The following is a 20,635-nucleotide window of genomic DNA, read 5'->3' as shown; positions in this document are numbered from 1 at the left end:
GTGTGCAAGAACTTACCATCTGACCAGATAAGCAATAGAGAAGAAGAATCTGACTTGCGCCAGTACACAGGTACTGCATGACCCACTTTTGCATCACAAGGTAAAACTGACAGGAATTTGAAGTAGTTCAAAATACTTTTTTATCGTTTTTTGGGGTGGGGGTGTTGGATACCTGAAGGAACATTTTAAACTGTCTGACTTCTTCTTACTGTATGTAAATAATGTTCCAACACAATTATAATAGTTGTCAGTGGGAAGCAGGGACTAAAAGCAAGCAAACAGACAACAGAAGGACTTCATTTGTGAGTGTCAGTGTCAGTATATAGGAGTAATGAACGTTACATATAGAAGTATGACAAACCCACTTGGGACAACATGAATGAGATTTATGAACTGTATAACAGAAATAAATTACTTCTTTTTTTTTTGCTTTGCACTTTATGCCACAACTTCTATGCTATTTTCGCATTACAGTTAAGCAATCGTATATTTTACGTTTCCGCTTGTCCTGTATGTAAAGTTCGGGGCTAGATTTGGATTTGTGCACGTTCCTGTAACCAGGATGATGGGGACATACTGGAAAGCCACAGTCAATCACGTGGAAAGCAGATTTCTGATTCGTCAAATGTCTTCTAAGGACAGTTTTTCGGTCCAATTGACTAACAGTTTGTGCTATTTTTGGTACGACGCTGATTTCTTAAACTCCAAGCAACATGGCTGCTTTTCAGTAGGGCGCGCTTAAGCCACATCCACATGATGTTAGATCGAATAAAAACCAGCCACTCATCAGCATTATTGCGACACAAGTCATCCTGACGGGAAATGGGCGGTCCCAGTAGAAAATTCCTGCCAGCGACGTAAGTCAGACGGATTTACAACATCTCTTTCAAACGTGGTAAGGTTTTTGCCTAAATGAGGATGCTTCTTGTTTAGTATTTTAGGTAAGTAGTACTCTTTTTAAACCACAGGTGTAAAAAACAGAGTGGCGAAGTAAGCATGCTATGCTAATCGTGTGCTAGCTCGTGATGTACGATGTTGCCAAAACACTCATCACATATGTAGTCGTGACAAACTGCTTTTGTGATTGGGGACGTGTTTATTCACCGTCCGACGTCTGTAGGGTTCACTGAGCGGAATAACAACATCGTTCGCAGGTAGGAGTTGATAAAATGCTGTACCCTGACTTTATTTTGTCTTCAGTTCCAGGTAGTCGTCGTCACGATGTGCGTGAGGGTCCTGCAGCTGTTTGGATTAGCTTGCCTCGCCTCTGTGCTTCGTGCTGGTTAGTGATCAACCCTCTTTCAAGTTTGATGAACTGAAAGTGCTGTGAAGTAACAAATACTAATAAACTGGACAATTTTTAAATGTCATATGTGCCCTATTTACATCTGAAAGCGATCCATCATTTTAAGTGTTTTATGTTTTAGTGTTTTTATTACAATTTTAATTTTCCCAATTTAATATATTTAAAGCTTTTATATTTTTAATTATTTTGTTTTGTTCAGATCGCTTCTTCTTCTTTTTTCATTCTTTATTTATTCTGTTGTCTTCCTGCCAGAGCTGAAAAATCAGATAATTTACCAAGAAAGAAGCCAACATGACATACCCTTAAACCCAGAGCAGAAAGGTTTTCAATCAAGATTTGAAAAAATGTATTTTGAACTGCTTAAAATCCCAAAGTGGGTGTAAAACACACACTCACACACACACACACACACACACACACACACACACACACACACACACACACACACACCACACACAATATTTAATTCTTCAAATTGTACTGAAGCTCTGGATATTGCTGTTAGGTGGTGAAAGTGATATGTTTATTCGTGGTTGGAACACCAGTTATGATAGCCTAGTGAACTAGACCAAATTCTTGCTTTGCAAAGAATGGTCTAGGCATGCTCCATTGGAACCTCAGCAGCTCCTACCAGGACTCTGGCTAGCCAATCACAGCTCTCTAGAGAGGTTTCAAACACATAAAGAGCTGTGATTGGTCCATAATGGTAGGCCAATCATAGTGCCCTATCTGCTTAGTGAACATATCACAGAGCTTTATCCGCTTTGTGGGCCAATCAGGGCACTCTATATGCCTGGTGGGTGGGATGATGCAACAGAGTGAAACAAGAGTATGTCACATTCATTGTCCAATAGCATGCGGAGATCATTTGAAAGACAACGGTAGAACCCGCCCCACAACCGAGAGCCGTCAATGGAGCGTGGCCAGACTAAATAATACATTTATTTAGTCTGGCTTGCCAGGCTACAGTTATGACCCATCTGTTGGGAATCTTAACATAAGTGTTTGCTTTAATAACATTTCTGTTTCTTGTTTTTACTAATCAGCAAGCCAAACTGAAAAAGTTCAAAGTCGATGAGAGGACACTTTCCTTGTGCTTTCATTACTTCTGCTTTAGGTTTCCTTATATTAACTCAGCATTTGCATAAACCAAATCTGAATACTAAATATTTTGCTTTAATTGTTTGAGCATAGTTCTTTTAAATGAAATAATGCACAGCTTATTTCTGTCCTAGTAGTTAATCTCAGTGTTACTTCTGAGAACTTTGGCTTTGCACTGATGATGCATTTTTGCTATGTCATGTTGCCCTAACAGGGAGTTATCTTTTTTTAAAGTTTCTTTCTTTTTCCTTTTTTTTTATCAGAAAATATGAACTATTTGGTGACGGCTCCACAGAGTCCAGTGGTTGAGATTGGAGCTAACTTCACCGCTACATGTGTGATCACAAACACAACTGAGGTCACTGCTGATGATCTTCACTGGAATCTGTCTCGGACTACTCTACCCAGAGAACTCTATACAAAGATCAACACCTCAGCACTTAATGTCACCGTGCCCATTGTGGGTGAAAAGCCTGAGTGGTTATTTTGTGCCAGCAAGAAGGATTCTCTCTATGTCACCCTGAATAAGAGCAGATTTATTCATGGGATATGGCTCAAGAAAGGCTGTAGGTGTAACCTATATTTGTCTTTTACCCTAAAATATTATTATTTACTGCAGTTTTTAGCTACTTTTTCAAAAATGTGTCTTACTTTCTCCTTTCTTCCTTGCTTTTGTCTGTGATCTTCAGTAGAGTCCTGTACATTTGCTAATTGAAAAAAAATTATAAACATTACACAGATCTAATGGGATGAGCTACAGTGGTCTTAGGGGACTGTTCTGTTCTGGTCCTCCTGCTTAGACTCCATTAAAACCTGGAATCTTGGGGTGACCTTTGACCCAGCTCTCACCCTGAGGTCCAGTGATCAAAGCCTACTGGTTGTGCAGTGCACCAGGCTAAAGACCAAAGGTGACAGATCATTTGCTGCTGTGACCCCCAGACTCTGGACCTCTCTCCCCCAGGTCTGAGATCAGTGGACTCGATGGTCTCCTTTAAAAAGCAGTTGAAAACTCACCTGTTCAGGCTGGATTTTGCATGAGCTTCGGTTCATCTGCTTCATCTTCACTGGCTTCTTTTCATGTTGCGATTTCCTGATCCTTTAATTTTCATTTCTTTACATTTTTAATCATAGTTTTTCATTTTTTTCTTCAAATGTTTATTATGGTCTCTTTTGATCATTTTTATATTTTTATCCCTCTTGTGGAGCTTGAATTTTATTTTGAGAGGAGCTATATAAAAATTCTTCTTCGCAACATTGAAGTAGTTTGGTTTAGATATGACTCAAAGTAGAGGTATTCAGGTCCAGTCCTGGAGGGCTGGTATCAGCACATTTTAGTTTCAACTTTGTTTAAACACGCCTGATTTCAATCAGGCTTCTGAAGAGCCTGATGACCTACTGCACAGGTGGTTCAACTACTGAATCAAGCTTGTTGTAGCAGAGGAGCAACTAAAACGTGCTGGATACTGTACCTCCAAGCCCGGGGCTGAATACCACTGACTTAAAAGGAGACTCGGCAGTTTTGACTTGCTTTTAGCACCCCCTAGTGTCCGTTTCCTTAAACCAAACGCAAAAACTATCTCGTCTCTGTGCATTCATCTTTTTAACCTCATTCTAACAGTTGGAACGTCTCCCAGCCTTCCTTGGTGTGTAGAGGGGTGGTTAATCACTAAATTAAACAAATCAGCTGTGTTCATGATCTACAACATGCAGGAAACGTGCTGGAACCAGACCGGCAGACCGGACCTGTTACTGTGAAGTTGCAAGTGCGATATTCAGCCTCGGGGGGCTGGGTGGCATTTCATTAACTTTGTAAAGGGCCGTTTTAGCACTTACTGGCTCAGGAAAATGATTTAGAAATATGAAAATGTTGCAAAGTGTCCCTTTGATGTGGTAGCACACTGCTGTAATTGAGATGTCTTTTTGTGTGTCCTGATGTCAGATCGTCCAGAGAAACCAGAGAATTTGTCCTGCATCGCTCTACAGGAGGGCGACCACATCTCTTCAACATTCAGCTGTAAATGGCAAACAGCTGGACGTCAAACCCCATACGTCCCTACGACATACACATTGATGGTTAAAGTGTTGAAGTGAGTACACTGTGTTATAGGTGGCATTACTGTTTGAAAGTCAAGTTCCCAGTAAATTATAGCAGATGGTGTTAGTGGTTATGTACCTGTGAGTGTTGTTGGGATGTTTTCTGTCCACATGACGCAGTTGAGTTCATTGTTCAGTTAGTTTTATACGCTGAATGAGTTGATGCCTGTTCTCCTGTTGCATATAAAATCAGCACCTGTCTGACTCCAGTAGCTCTCTAACCTCTCTAGATTTTACAATTCTGCCATTTTGGTGGCTTTGAAAACTGACTCCATGTCTCCAAGACTCTCTTAGTCAGTTGGGACATGATGGAGAGGACGAGGAGGAAGTTCTTTTCCGTGAGGAATGTGTGAAGAGGATATGGAGGACACCATTCTCCCTCTTGCTCAGATGTCATGAGGATATGTCATCCTAGTTGTGGACATTCTTACTGTCCTCATTCATAATAGACGCGTTGTTTAAAACAAAATTATGAATTTTCTTTTATACAAGACATTTGTGTTTTTTTTAAGGCCCCTGAAATGGTGGCATTGCAAAATCAGATATCAGAGATGAGGTGCCGTCACATCAAGCATGTGACTGGTCTGGCTGGGTGGTAGTGGAGCTGCCATGGTCAGCCACATGGTCACCTTCATAACCAAATACTAAATTTATAAAGTGAAAGTTATTTAAAAAGCTTGAAATGAACTACATTTTCAGCAAAAGGGCAGTATTGCTGTATGCTGATTCATCCTTTCAACACAAATTTTGTACAATTCAGAGAAATCTACCAGCTGTTCAGTGGAACGGAGTAATCCATTCTTCAGGAAACATGACAGCATTTTTACCACAAGCTACCCACGTTCATGAGTGTGCATAATGCTTAAACACACAGGGGTTAGCTGTGTAGCAGGATGTCGCCTTCACTGTATTAGCGTCACCCTACAGTCCTCTTGAACCAAAAGCACTGAAGTAGAGGTGGAGTGTGTTGTAGGTGCATCAGTAATAGTTGAGGTGAGGTGCTATCCAAGAGGGTTCGGGAAGTTTTGACCTGTTGTTGGTGGGTTTTCCCAGATTGTCGGTGGTACTGAGCTGCTTTTATTTTGAAGTTGAGAATAAACCAAGAACGTTAAAAACTGCCTCATTTTCACCATAAAAATGCCACACTGTATTGGTTAGTTTTACTAAATTGTTATGCAGTCACATGTTAGGAATTCTGGCAGAAAACGGGTCAAATGTAAAACTGTATGTTTGTAAACTGTGTATTTACAAAAATTAGCTAGCTCAACCGACAAGAAAAACGTCCCATATTGCCCCTTTAACAGCAAAGCAAAAGACAGAACTGGTTAAATGTCTCCTCCACCATTGGGGGCTACATTATCATTCCTCAGAATCTGTTTATCTACATTGAGGAATAAAACAAAACATTTATATTTTCCAATAAGAAGGGATTTTAAAAATCTGTATTTCTGACTAAATACAGTTTGCACGAAGAGGTGCAAATGCGGCAGAAAAGCTTTTATTAGACTATCCATGTTCGTGTGGACAGAGCCTAAACATGTAGGAGTATTTGATGTGTTCTGCTGAACTATATAAAACTTTCTTGTCTGCAGAGATGAGATGTATAACGCATCAACAACTAAGAACAGTGCCGACGTGTTGATGGTCTTCCCTAGTCATATGTCTCTGGAGGTCTGGGTCCAGGCACACAATCTACTGGGAACTGTTGAGTCTGAGCATTTGAAGGTGGATGATGCTAATTACTTTGGTGAGTGAAATGTTGGTGTTTTTGTCTGGAGCTGACCTACAACGTGTATCCATAAAAAAACGATACGGTCTTTGACTGCCTGTTGTTGCAGTGAAAACAAACCCTCCTTTGAACGTACAACTGATTCGAGAGGAGATATTTCCTACTTCCCTTCTCGTTAACTGGAGTCATCCTATTGCTCCTCAATATTTACATCTGAAATATCAAATCCGATTCTGTCCACGTGGATCCCACAACTGGAGCTATGTAAGTGTCTTTAACTTATGTCTTAAGTGGATTTTTAAATGCAAAATCATAAAACAAAACTCTTGAGCTGTCGGCGGCATGTAGCAGGGTTATGGAATTTTACATCATCATAATTCTCTATCTAACAAATCCAGGCCTCTCACTCACTGAGATGGCTTTGTGTTTGACAGGTACCTCTTTCAGACACTGACCAACACACGCGTTCCTTCAGGCTGCAGAGTCTTCAACCATACACGGATTACTTCATTCAGGTGTCCTGCAAGCATACCAAGAAGGACTACGGCTACTGGAGTGACTGGAGCGCGAATGCAACCATGAGAACTCCTGAGGATTGTAAGTATTATGGTTCAGATTAAAAACGCAGAGGTGGACTGAGAAACTGGATTCAGAACATCTGACTCACAAACAAAAATAATAACAATGGCAAATATTTCATCAGGTTTTGGCACACCTTGTGTTTCATAAATCTTCAGTTTCACTGGTTTTGATGTTACTTTAATGAGTACAATAACAATTTCCTGAATAGTGTGTGAGATTGCTGTACTCGGCGATCTGTTTACATTTCAAAAGGAAATTTCAATGTTTAACCCCTGGTGTACAGGAAAGGGTCTCCTTCAGCCCGCCTACGGAAACACCTGCTTCTAGCAGCTGCCGTCACAAGTTGATCTGACACACAGGGCGGTTACAGAGAGCTGAGACGGGCTGCAGGCTGGTCCTGGACTGAGTTTATTAGGCCTCTGTCTGGTTCCACATCACTGCAGAAGGAAACTTGCACGCATGCATGAAGCACATGCAATGTGTGACTGCTTTGTTCGTTCTGGTAGTTGGGGGTAGTATTTTAAGGGTTTACATGAGATAAAGACAGAAGGAAGGGAAAACATGATGACCTACAACCCTGCCTTGGCTAGGGGCGGTCCCCATGGCCTGGCTCACAATCTAGATCTATTTCTGGAAGTTCCAACCACCCTATTATGTAAAACATGTACAGTGGTACCTTGGCCGTTGGGATAAACAGGGGGAGCGTTCTCACTTCTGTATTGTTTGCTGATGCGAAGCAGCTTCTGGTTGCATGAATTGCTATAGATATTTGGATAATCCAGGACGTAATCCAGTACTGAAGTATTTAATGTGTGAATCCTAGTTAATAATCACAGTACAGTAGATCTGGTGGATAGAAAAACAAACCACCTCTTGATCTCCACACATGAATCACAGATAGATGGGAGCACATGACAGTTTAGCAAATGATTCAAGTTTATTCAGTAAGTGTTGCTGGAGCAAGATCAACTGGTTTCACGGGTTTACTTAGAACTGTTTACAGGCCACCTTTCCCATTAGCATGGGTCGTTCCTGTTATCTGCTACAAGTAGTTTTACAGTCTGTCTAGAGTGTTTATGTGGAGCCTAAGTCCCCTCCCCTTCTGGTTGGCACACGGGTCCCCTGAACAAAAGACGGTGAACATGACATTCTAAATGTTGGCCAGACTTGGGAGATCCTGTGATCATGTTCTCTCCACAGAAATGTAGAAAACATTTTATGAAGGACCCCCCCTGCTCTCACACACACACACACACACACACACACACACACACACACACACACACACACACACACACACACACACACACACACACACACACACACACACACACACACACACAGTGCTTAAATAATTACTTCCCTTTTTTTTTCACACAGTACCAGAAAGACCCAGTTTATGGAAAACAACAGCTGATGGTGTAAATGGACAAGAAGTGCTGATAATTTGCAAGGTAAATATTTTGAACACTAAGCTGTTTGACCTGATGATGGCTGAGTATTACTAAAGTTAGAGCTGTAGTGCAAAGCACTTTGGAGTCAGGAAAAGTCCTTACAAGTGCAGGTCATTCATCACCACCATTACTGGAACATTGTTTTAATGGTGAGCAGACTGAAGGTCTGAGTTGATGCATCACTCGCAGAAATCCTCTAGTGTCAGTTATTCAGTAATGGCAAAAAATCCATTGATTTTTGATTTGGAATTTTATAATTGAGTACCTCACAAACTCTGGCTCTTAAAGACTAACCTCAATAGAAATGGTAATAAACATCATCGATGTGGCAGCAGACCACCTCAACAGCACTTCTTACATCTGATCTGCTCTTAAAAATGAAAATAATGTGAAATGAGTCTTCTTAAAGGTGAGGTTCAGCGAGAAACTGGTTTTTAATTGTTCTTTTTGAAATATGAGTTTCACATGCAGGCTATACGTGAAAGTAGTCGTTTGCCCCTATTTTCTGCATTAGCCGCCAAAAAAATGGATAAGGAGACGCTTGGTTCAGGAACAGCTACACAGGTTTATGTCTCACTGAAAATTAGCATTCCTGGACTCGCCCATCATGGCCTGTGACGGGAAAGGCTGTGTTGATTTTAGCAGCCAGGAGACAGCAGAGTGTGTTTCAGTTAGTAGAAGCTAACCGTTAGCAACTCCAGGGGCCGAGTGGTAGAGTGTCTGCCCTGGGACTGGGATTGGGGGGTTCAAATCCCTGTCGAGTCATACCAAAGACGTTAAAACTCTGACTCAACGCCTCCCTGCTTGACACTCCGCTTTAAGGGGCTGGATTGGGGGGTTAAACCACCAAATAGTTCCTGAGCACGGCCACTGCTGCAGCTCGCCGCTCCCCACAGGGATGGGTCAAATGTGGACCTAACTCCACGTGGCAGAACACGTTCAGGCTTGGGTCATTTGAGATAAAATATCACTTTACATTTTTACCCAAGAAAGAAAAGCAAACTAACGGAGTGACTGAGTTGCATTGCTGTTAGCCAATCAGAGCTGATATATTTGCATATCAATAATAATAATAATGATGAGACTGCAAATCCTGCTGTCTTCACCCTGCCCCCTCTCTTCCAACTAGCTTCTATTTCCTGAAACAGGAGCGCCAGAAATTGTTTTCCACAGAAAACGTCTCACGATGCATTCATTCATCCCAGAGACCGCAGCAATTGAGTGAATGGAAGCTTGAAACATAAACTTTACCTCTGCTAAAATGAAACCCAAACCAAATTACATTGGGTTTAGTAAATAAGAAGATGCATTTAGTGAGTCTGAAGGGAGCCACAGCAGCTTACCTCTAAAGATCTGCTGCAGGTCCTTTAACACGGACAGCCAACTCGTCTCATAGAGTCGGTAGTTGTGTTCTTATTGAACTGATTGGTAAGACTCCCTGTTTGCTTTGTTCCCCTCTTAGGATCCCATATTAGCCAATGGAAGAATTACTAGCTTTGAAATGAGAATTCAACACTCTCACAATGGGAGCTGGGAGAATGAGAGAATCCCAGTCAACAGATCCATCTCAGCCCCCAGACCGGAGGTCACTTTGCTCAAAAGGATTTCTCTGGCTGACAAGCAGCTTGTAAAAGTGTGCCTCGCTGCCAGCAATTCTGTGGGAATGTCGCCTGAGAGGTGCTTATTCATTTCTGCTAAACCACTGGGTAGGTATCCACGGCAACTCACAGGTCGGTCCGCTCCTCCGGGAACTTGTTCAATATCAAGTTTCATCCTGTGTGTTTATTCACAGCATCTGAACTTCCTGGTTACTGGAAGTCTGAGGAATAACAAAACCAGCTCATTCATCATCATTCATAGGCTAGACATTACGTCAGACATGAACAGTAGATTAGTTAAGGAGAATTTTGTACTTGGGACCAGTATCTTTTAGAAGCTGATAACAATTTTTAAAGAATTTTGTTGCATATGGCCAATTTCTAAAGCCGATTATTAGGCTTATATATATATATATATATATATATATATATATATAATCTTACTATTTATTGAACTTCAAATATAAAACAAACTCAACATCATGTTGGGCCCTTCGAGTCCTTTCTTCAGTCTAATAATGGCGGTAGTTGGCCACACAGGTGCCTGATTTATTTATTTTTTTAATGTCGGCTCTTAAAAATAATTTTGGCCGATATAGAAAAAAAAATTGCCTTTATTGGTCTCTAGTATCTTTTATAACACTGCCAAAACAAACACACACACACACACACACACACACACACACACACACACACACACACACACACACACACACACACACACACACACACACACACAGAGCACACACTGGTGCTTCATAATTCAGTGTCATCATATGGCCCACCTCTGCTGCCATATCAACTAAAGTTTGCTGATGTACCCCAGTGTCTGACACTTATGTTAGTTGAGATGCACTGTCTGTGAGGTCAAAGTTCACGCCTGCTGTGTGTCCATCACAGGTAATGGACCCGTGGAAGACTTAAGTGTTTCGCCCCACCAGGGTCAGCTGTTTGTGAAGTGGAAACCCATCTCGGACAGATCCTTGACGGAGTATGTGATTGAGTGGGTCAGTGGGGAACAAATAAACTGGCAGATGGTAAAGAAATCCACCAACCTCACTGCAATCAAAGGTGATCTCTTTGTTCTGAATGTTTCTGTGTCAGTTAAATGCTCATAATGTGATGTTACAAGCCTGAACGAGTGTCTTTTATCTGCTTTTAAAGCTCCACGGGAATTAATTTTTACTCTGGACGCATGTTCCAGAACCCTTAAAACAGAACTGTGATCTACATTTTACTGTGTGTTTCTAAATCCAGGACCCCTTGAGCCATTTGTTTGCTACAGAGTTTCTGTGTATCCCATATATGCTACAAGGATTGGAAAACCGGCGAGTACAGAAGCTTTTCTGGAGCAGGGAGGTGAGATCACGTCATCTCATGTACGACTATCTGCCTTTTTAACATTTAGCCAGAAGTTCTTCCTTTTACTCTGTTGAATCGGATGCATTTTTCCTCACATTTACTCTGCAGTAGAGTACGCAGTAAATGCGTAGTGCTTGCTATCATGAGGGTTGCATTATCATGACGTCATTTTCTTCTGCAGCCTGTTTTTTCTGCTTTTTTCTGAGCTGTCTAGACGGACTCGGTATAGGCTGTTTCATGCTAGTGTGAAAGCTGTGTGAGAGGTTTGTATTTACAGGATGAGGTGAACAAACATGTCAGAGGAGATGTCTAAATGTTTGTAATTAAAGTGAAAATTGGTCAAACCCAAATATCAGCCGGTGAAGACCTGTTGTGCGGTGTAAACGGCCTGAACCATGTGTAATCAGCTGAGATGATGTGATGCTGTGTTGTGGTTGCAGCTCCGTTAGAAGGACCTTCTATTAACAAGAGCTACACGGGATATGATCACGCTGAGCTGGTGTGGGATGCCATCCCGCTGCACCAGAGACGTGGCTTCATCACAAACTACACAATATTTTATAAAAGTGGGAAGAACACGCACGGTGAGTTAATTATTTTATATATATTTATAGAATTGTCAGCTCAGATTTAGAGTTTGCCTTCTTATTTCTAATGTGTAATTAGGGGTCCTCTTTAGAGGATCAACTACTAACATATCTAAGTTGTTGAGCTTTATCACAACAGAGTGTTAAACTAGCAACCCTTGCTAGGAGGCACCAGCGCTACCATCTGTCCCACCAGGCAGCCTTTAGACCCCCAGCTCCCTGAGAGCTTGCACTGGAACAAGCATCTAAAGATGAAGAATAAATGAGTTCATTTCTGCTTCTACGCTTACCTGTTGGGTTTTGTTTTGCTCATCTGCAGCGATAACTTTGCCACCTAACAGCACCTCGTACACCCTGAAGCCGCTGCTGGGAGACACCAAGTATGATGTGTGGATCAAAGCTTCAACCATCCGAGGCTCCAAGAACAGCTCCAGTCACTCATTCACCACTCTGAAATACGGTCAGTGTACCTTCAAACATTTATTTTTCTTTGCACACCTCGCAAGTTCGGCCCCATCAACGTGTTTACCTCAAGGTTCTTCTGGAATAGTTGATTCACATGATCAGGGTGAAGGAGACTGTACTTTGTGCTCTGCTGTTGTGTTTATTGGTCTATTAGGATGCAGGTACAGAAAGACTATTTGCTAGTAATCATCAAATCACACAGGAAGTGAGCTAGTATTATTAGCCTCAGCTGCTGAAGACCTGTCGTCGTCCCTGTGTGGCTGGCTGTTGCATGGCTGAGACAGGGACGTGAAGAACCACCACAAACGTATCATTAGCCTGTTTAAACAGAGTTCATATGGTGTTTTGTTCCCTTGTTTTAAAGGTATGTTCTGCACATCAGAACAACAACTCAGTAGAGGAAAATGACTACTTTTGAGTTTGTGAGATGCTTGTGTTAAAATGTTTGGTTTTGATACGCCAGATTTGTTTAATTTGTTGCTCTGTTTCCCTCACAGCACCAGGAAGGGTGGAAGGCATTGTGGTGGGAGTGAGCCTCGGCTTCCTGTTTCTGGTCCTCATGGCTATCCTGCTCTGCATCTACAAAAAGGATGTGTACGTTTCCCTTTGCTTCCATTTAAATTTGCTGTTCTTCAGCTGATTACACAAACTAGCATTAGCATGCTGATTTTGATTATGAGTCCTTTTAAAACAACCAAGCAAAAATAACAAGAATGGCCAGGTCCTGATGCACCTCTGCAGTGTCGATGAGTTACAACTTTTAAGGATCGTGTGTGTTTGTGAAGAGAGAGACGGGTTTGTGGGTAGGGCTCCTCAAAATGTGCCAGAAGCCACTGCAAGTTTCTCCTGTTGTTTGAGGATGTGGACACACTACCGAGGTCTACCGGTGGAAATTTAAAGCCTGCCGCACACGAGAGCAATCTGCTGAGCAAACGGCCTCGAATGACCGTTTGCTCAGCAGATTGCTCGCCGTGTGCTCCTGATTTTCACTGAGTTTTCCGCCTCACGAGTTGCAGAGGTGAATATCTGACCAGTCAGATATTTTCCGCCTCACAGGGGGTAGAAACTCACTGTGTGCGCACTACGTGAGCTGCCGGCTGAGCTGAACTATTCTAGTGGCCAATCAAAGCGCGTTCTCTGATCACATGATTCCAAGATGGCAGCCCCCTGTCTGCATGTCAGAAAATAAACAAGATGGAGACGGAGCTGGAAACGGAGGAAATGCCTCTACTTTTTTTGTTGATGGAGCGCCGCCGCCACTGGCATTTCAAGGTTAGGAAAGTATGGGTACGGTGGCTGGAAAGAAGGGCAGGCAAGGAGTTTAGGCCAATCTAGTCCAAGAGATGCACCTGGAAGACCCAGAATCCTTCTGGCAATACCGCCGCCTGGATCCTTCAAGAGGGTAATGGAAACAGTGGGCCCATCGATCCGCAAGATACCGTTTAGTTTATTTTTCAGACACGCAGGCAGGGCAGGGGGCTGCATCTGAATACATCTTGGGGTCAAGTGAGCGGAGAATGCGCTTTGATTGATCACTAGAATATTTCCGCTCAGCCAGCAGCTCAGTAGTGCACACACGGCGAGTTTCTACCCCCCGTGAGGCGAAAAATATCTAACTGGTCAGAAATTCGGCTCAGCGTCTCGTGAGGTGGAAAACTCAGTGAAAATCAGGCGCACACAGCGAGCAATCTGCTGAGCAAATGGTCATCAAGGTCGTTTGCTCATCAGATTGCTCTCGTGTGCGGCAGGCTTTACAGTGTAAAAATGGACAATGTGTTATTTTGGTAAAGGTGAAAATAATCAGGCTTCCAACAACAAGATTAATTACCAAGAGTTGTTACAAATCTACCAAACACACTTTTCTTTTGAGTATGTTTTAAGGAGAAACAGTAAGGTATACTTAAATAATTTTGCCCCTCCATTCATTTATATTTCAGCTTTTGTTTGGTGACAAACATGGCAAAGGTGAATTTCTGGCCAACTCTTCCTAAATGACCTTTTTTGTTTGATAAAACCAAACATTCATTAAAAACCATTGACACAGTTTGTAATGAAAGCCTGACCCCATTGGTGTTAGAAAGTAGGACACGGGCATGGCAGCCTATCTTGTTGTCTCTCTCCCTTTCTGTAGTATTTCTCTTATCTGATGACACCATCTAGTGGCTGACAAGCATGTCACACAAATTATTTCTCCTTCCGGTTTTTTAAGATGGCAACTTCACTTTTCTTATTAATGTCCTTCTGTAGCTGACGAACAAAGCTAAAACACGTTGTTTTACAAGTATTATTCTCATGTCATGTGGTTTGTTTTCATATATTTATATTTTAAAGACTTGCTTGTCTGTGAAAAGTTCATCAACTCTGCATCAGCTGAGGTATTCCTTAAATTTGAAGCATTTGATTGGCAGTCTAACGCTATTGGTTAGTTGTGGTCGGCGCTCAGTTTCCTATTGCACGGAGCTCTGCGGGGAAGGGGGCATGCTTAGCAAAAAAATTAATTAAAAAAGACTTATTGCTTACCTTATATCACAGCACACGATAAGATAATCTCTTTTACGGATTTCTGAAAAATCATACATAATTTCTGAAAGGGGAAAACTCCGGAAAGCTACTTTAACATGAAACAAAACAGTGTAATCATATATGTTCTGTATCTTCCTCTGCTGATAACTGTTAATGGTTCGGTGCGTCTCCTTATAGCATCGAGCAGAACCTCTGGCCTCAGGTCCCAAACCCTGGGAAGAGCACCATTGGAAACTGGTCTCCTGACAATCCTTTGAGGGTAAGCCCCTAATTTTTGTTCAACACACAACATCCTGCTGGCGGGTGTAATGAACGGAGAATTTTCATTTAATTAATGAGCCATAAGGCGTAGGATTCCATAGGAAATATGAAATCCACCTTACGGATCTCAGGGTTATTTAAACCAGAAGATTGGATCTTTTTATTGCAGAGATTAGATAACCATTACGTATTCACTCGGACAACAGAATAGGAAGTCGAGTTTAAAATTTAAGAATTTTATTACTAACAAATTAAACTAGACTGGCTTCAAAGCTAAATGTATAGTGTAACTAAAAATGGATGAGATGGTGAATGGATGACGTGTGATGTAAATCAGAACCAGCAAATCCGAAGAAGCGATTGTTCTGACGGGAACTGAAGATGTTTTGCAATAAGCTTTGGTTCGGGAGTTCAGAAACACATGAGACACCCTTCGGGAAGTCCTCTGTAGATCAGGAATATTGAGGTCCAGTGAACCATCTCTGGAACAGAGCCGGTAGGAAAAGCCGCGGTTCCGATCAAACCCGTCTTGAGTTACTTCCGGGCACACAACACGTTTATTGGCGTCTGGTCAGACCCAAGCCTGGGTCGGTGGATGGAGCTTTTTGTTCTGAAAGGAGCTGTTGTTGCTGCTGGTTGGTGTAGCGACTGGATTTTTCAGCTTGTCGTTGGTTCTTTCGGTTAAAGAGTGTGTAGATCAGGATTGGCCACTCCGTCACTTTCTCTGGAACGCTTTGAACTGGCGTTAGAGCTGACATGGCGTAGTTTTATACTTTTGATGTTATGGTTTATTGTCGAATGAAAATTGCCAAACACCATCAGAACCACGCTTCCGTCAGATCTGCAAGATTCTGACTGGATCAGTGAAAGTAATGTTATGTCTTTTTAACACAACGTGAAATGAGTCCTGTTGGAACACTTAGTCACAGTACTTATTATTTCTATAGGATCATAATAAAGTAATTAATATTTTGATTTCACAGGTCGGTCACATCTTATTTATTGACTAACACTTTGATGGATTAGCTTTATTAAAATAGTTCTTTGATTAATTAAAAGAAAAGAGTTCATTCTTCTGTTGAGCTGAAAATAAGCAGGTTAGAAGGAATGCATTAGACCTTGAGTTATATCTCATGCAGACTAGTCCTGAGCAAAGAAGGGAAAAATAAGATTCATTCCGTTCCTTTACACAGGGCTCAGACCAATCCGCTTCAGTAACATTTTTATAGACATGCACAATCTATAACTTGTTTTTACAAACAAAATAATTAAAACGATCCTAGAATTCAAAACCACATTTGCATTGTTGAGTAAAGGCAGCTTGGCGTCTAATGTAGAGACCCAAAGGTCTGTTCTATCTCTGACCTGCTTTACTATGTGAATTAGTAATGTTGTAAAGAAATGGTTTGTTCTGAGAAAAGCTGGTTTAACACATAAGCTTATACACACCTCCTTACATTTGCATGTCCCAACCTACTTCACTGTCGGCAATAAATAAACGGTGGTGGCAGCAATTCTGACTGCAGAACAACCGTAGCCTGAGCTACTGCTAACGTCCTTGTTGGGGAGAGGAAAACAACTTTGCGCAACACTCACGTTCCGGGATGTACTGAGAATATCCAGACTATGAATGAATGCCAGACATGTCTACAGATTATTGCGGCCCTCGTGCTTTTCCTCGTTTGACTGCTAACCCCCGCTCCACAGCCTGCCGGACTCTCACTTTGTTCCTCGTTTGTTCTATAGAGGCTAAAAGAACAGTTTCCTGTTGTAAAAAAAAAAACATCTTTCTAGGCATGTTTAAGTATACCAGTGTCACTAACTATAGCCCTTTATACAAGACACACCATGCTAGCAAATCAGCATAAAATTATCACAATATTGTGTGTTATAAACGTGCAGCGGCAGCGTGGCATTGCAGGAATTTTGTGCCATTAGTGCCGGTGTATGTCTATACGAGTTCCCCCGTCGAGATCGGTTTCTTTTCCACCCAGCTGCGAGTTTGAACCATCCACTCACCAAGAATGCGTGTCCTAACCCTTACCATAACCTTAACCCTAAAACAAATATGTTTTACACAAAGTAATTTCATAAATTATAATTGTGTAAAGCATACATTTTTGGTGAGAGGGTGATTAAGGTGAGGGTTATTGTGTGTGTGAGTGGAAGGTTCCAACTCGCAGCTGGGTGGAAAAGATACAGATCTCGACAGGGTAACTCCTGTCGACGTAACACCGGCACGCTTTGTAGTAATATTACTGCAAGGCCAGACTTGTGAATGCATATTACGCCTTGGCGCAACAGAGGGAGGTGTCATGATCATGTGGGGAGTTGCAGTCGAGCTCCGGCCGGCAACTATATTGATAATGAAAGTAAACACGGGCCGTAAGTTTTACTTTTGTAAACAGAATCAGCTGAGATGGTAAACTGAAGCGAGGCAGAACGCTACACGGGGACTGTAGGAACAGACACCTTTAGGAGCAGTTTGTCAAAAAAAAACTTTGATCACAATAAAAAAACATGTCATGTCCACGATAAATGGAAGCCTGTGGCAGTGCAGAGACCGCCTCCAGACTCCCTTTATGCCGCCATTGTGTAATCTTTTGTAAAAAGGACAGTATTGTGTCACATTACCGGCATGACAACCTAAGGCTTTCTGATGCCACCACGGCGCTGCGGCTAATTGACGGCATTATTTTGTAAAAACGGCTTATGTTCTCCAGGGTGTTTTTAAGATCTAGAACTGAGAAGAGCTGTAGCAGATGAACAAAACTGGAAATCGAATTGTTCTTGAAATTGTCAACCACACGGCAGGCACCATCAAATGTTCTACAGGAACGTTTTCTAGTCATTATTGCTACTCTTGAGTTGTAATGAGACTCACCGTTTGGTTGATGAATTAGAACAACATGGACCCGGTTGTGTGCACTATACATCAGTGTAAATGGTCCCTTGTCCTCCACAGGCCGAGACACCAAGTGAAGACTGTTTGTCTGGCATGACTGTCCATGTTGAGGGTGTGCGTGATATAAAGCAAGGCCTTGAAGAGGACAAGACCAGTCTTTCTCTGAAGAAGGACAAGTATCTGTCTGAGGAGCACAGCAGTGGCATCGGTGGCTCTTCCTGCATGTCCTCACCTCGTCAGAGTGTGTCCAGCAGCGACGAGGACCCCGAAATGCCCGACAACACGGCCAACACTGTTCAATACTCCGTCGTTGTGGGTCCCAGTGATTACAAGGGTCAGACCCCCGTTTTCTCTCGGTCCGAGTCCACGCAGCCACTTCTGGACTCGGAGGAGAACCCGGACATGTTGGGGTCAGGGGGCAGCAGGCACTTCCAGCGGTTCCCCAGACAGTCGAGCCTCAGTGAAACCAACCAGGAGACCCACTTCAAGCAACTTGAATTGGAGCAACAGGACTTTTGTTCCATCAAGGAGGACACTGAGTGGACACTAGCGTCAGAAACCCAGCTGGCTGATGCAGAACCAGGCTCGGCGTCCAGCTACATGCCTCAGGGAGGCGGTTATAGACCTCAGTAAGAACCCCTCAGACTTTTTCTATCGTCGCTTCTTTGTTTTCAAGCCTTTGACAATGGCTCAACTGACATATTTTGCACTTAAATGGGTATATTTAGCCTAGCGCTCTTTAACACTTTGCAAAGTCAATTAGAGCGTTTTGTTGAATTTCACCGTGTAAAACCACACTGTCAGACACAATGTGATAAAACTCTGGTAGGGTTGTCCAGAGTCCCTGTCCTGTCAAAGGTTTTTTAGAAGGAAACCAGACACGCTGTAATCAGCTGCAGGTGGGATCTGAGACTCCTCCATGTGGAGGAGGAAATATTTCTTTTATTGAAGTGGCTCTGCAGCATCAGCTCTGCAGCATCACTGGCAGTTGGGTTCGTCCTGTGAAAAATTTCAGGATGTAAAAAAAAAAAAGCAGCACCAGGGCCTGTGTCCATATAGCGTTTTTCTTTTCTAGATGTCAGGCTGGTTCTTAGAGCAGCTTCCCATCGGAAACCAGCGTTATTTTTTTGTGCAGCAGTTTTCTGCACATTATATATAAGAATATAGTGAAAATTTTACAGTGAGGAAATCCCAGCAGTCTAATGTTTCGGTCATTTTGGAAGGAAGGTTACACTGAAACATATTTCATTCATATTCAGCTGGCTGTGGGGATTGTCAGTTTCTCGCTTTTCAAAACTAAGGAGGGAGGGACTGGTTTACCGTCCGTGAGTGTGGGGGTGTTGTGTGTCCTGTGAGCTAACACTGCAGCGCTGACTATTGTAATTTGACAGCGGCTGGCAAAAAGCTCTAGAGTTGTTTAAAGTGGTTGCTGGAACCAGATTTTACCACAGGATGACATTTTTACTAATGCACCTTTCAATTCTGCCTTTCTGGGACTTTTTTTTTCTCATGTTACCGCTTGTGTATAGAAGCATCATCATCATCATGTCTGTGGTTGACATGTAGGAAGTGATGACATTTGAAGGAGAAATGTGATGTGGACAGCAGGGTGTGTCCCTCAGACGCTGCAGGCCTTGACCTGGGCGTTGGTACAAGATGAATGATGACGGCGTTTAACCTTTCACTGACGGCCTCTGGCCTTGTTCCATGAACTTATATGCTGACAATATCAGTGTTTGCTGCTTGTTGCAGAAAAACAAAGAAAACTGACAAAAAGATGATAAAAGAAGGCGAGTTCAAAGGTAGAGGGAAATCTATGTGGACCCATGTTCTGGTTCTGGTGGTGCGTTACTAATAATCCTACTCTGTGCTTTTGTGTTTTCCTCATTGTTTTATTTTCTTTGCTCGCTTACAGCATCAAAGTCAAAGATGTTTTCATTTCCTTTTGATGAAAGTTACTTCTGCAGCAGCAAATGAGGGTTTAAAAACAAACTTATTCCACAGTATTAGGGTTTGGTTATTCATTTCCTGCTTAGAATTTCAGTTGTGTTTATTTAGGGAACAAATTAATGTGAGTAAAACAAAATCTGCTTGTGTTAATCTGCATTTCACATCAAGTGACCATAACGTTTTTATTTTTTGATACTATCGTCAAGTGTGACTGGACCTTGCAGCACCTGATGTCCGGGGCATATTTCATACACAGCAGAGTTTGTGTAAAGCTGCATGAAACCCGGCTTCGTGGCCATCCAGACCGCAGCAGGAAGCATCGGTTTCTGCTCTCCGCTGTTTTAGCATCATCATCTTTTCGACTTCAATATTTACTCTACACATGAATGTAATCCCTAATGGAAGCTGACATGTGCTGTGTTTATTCAATAAACCTGTATAGCTGCATCCACTGTAGCGGGTCTGTTTCTGTTTAGATGTGGTTTGTTACAATCATGGATGGATTTGACACCATCTCTAATAGAATCACCTCTTGGTGAATGTTTGGCTATTCTACCGAAAAGGGTTATTGGTAACTTGTAAGAGGGAATTCTGGAAATTTACGTTTGCCTCCCTGGTCTGATGAGCTGATCTAACTGCTGCTGGTTTTCTGAATGGAACATTATGATCTGGATCTTTTTCAGTTCCTTTTGTTCAGACAGTAAAAGGGGCTGAGATC

At 42.2% G+C, this 20,635-nt stretch overlaps 1 protein-coding gene across 4 annotated transcripts; it reads left to right on the top strand.

Moving 5' to 3' along the window:
* Positions 1-781: 781 nt before the first annotated feature.
* On the top strand, positions 782-19,194 carry il6st (interleukin 6 cytokine family signal transduce). Of its 4 annotated transcripts, none has more exons than XM_015974222.3 (16): positions 782-857; positions 1,201-1,282; positions 2,671-2,973; positions 4,347-4,494; positions 6,094-6,248; positions 6,340-6,494; positions 6,665-6,827; positions 8,193-8,266; positions 9,729-9,972; positions 10,765-10,935; positions 11,122-11,223; positions 11,667-11,810; positions 12,133-12,273; positions 12,776-12,872; positions 14,979-15,060; positions 18,028-19,194. In XM_015974222.3, exons 2-16 carry the CDS (start codon positions 1,222-1,224, stop codon positions 18,598-18,600), a joined length of 2,613 nt encoding a protein of 870 aa, XP_015829708.1. In that variant the 5' UTR covers positions 782-857; positions 1,201-1,221; the 3' UTR covers positions 18,601-19,194. The 4 variants fall into 4 exon arrangements, with proteins under 4 accessions (XP_015829708.1, XP_015829715.1, XP_015829700.1 ...); XM_015974229.3 differs by having other exon boundaries at positions 783-895; XM_015974214.3 differs by having other exon boundaries at positions 817-941.
* Positions 19,195-20,635: the final 1,441 nt, after the last annotated feature.

This window comes from Nothobranchius furzeri, chromosome 6 (assembly GCF_043380555.1).
Source record: "Nothobranchius furzeri strain GRZ-AD chromosome 6, NfurGRZ-RIMD1, whole genome shotgun sequence".
NCBI lineage: Eukaryota > Metazoa > Chordata > Actinopteri > Cyprinodontiformes > Nothobranchiidae > Nothobranchius > Nothobranchius furzeri.
The sequence above is the reverse complement of the archived record's forward strand: the minus strand, read 5'-3'. Positions and strand labels throughout refer to the sequence as shown.

What these genes read in the sequence shown, in the direction of transcription:
- il6st (XM_015974222.3), top strand. Translation starts at nt 1,222, where the DNA reads ATGTGCGTGAGGGTCCTGCAGCTGTTTGGATTAGCTTGCCTCGCCTCT. An exon ending in CGCCTCTGTGCTTCGTGCTG is followed by an intron (nt 1,283 to 2,670) that starts GTTAGTGATCAA and finishes TTTTTTTATCAG; the next exon opens with AAAATATGAACTATTTGGTG. An exon ending in CATGAGAACTCCTGAGGATT is followed by an intron (nt 6,828 to 8,192) that starts GTAAGTATTATG and finishes TTTTTCACACAG; the next exon opens with TACCAGAAAGACCCAGTTTA.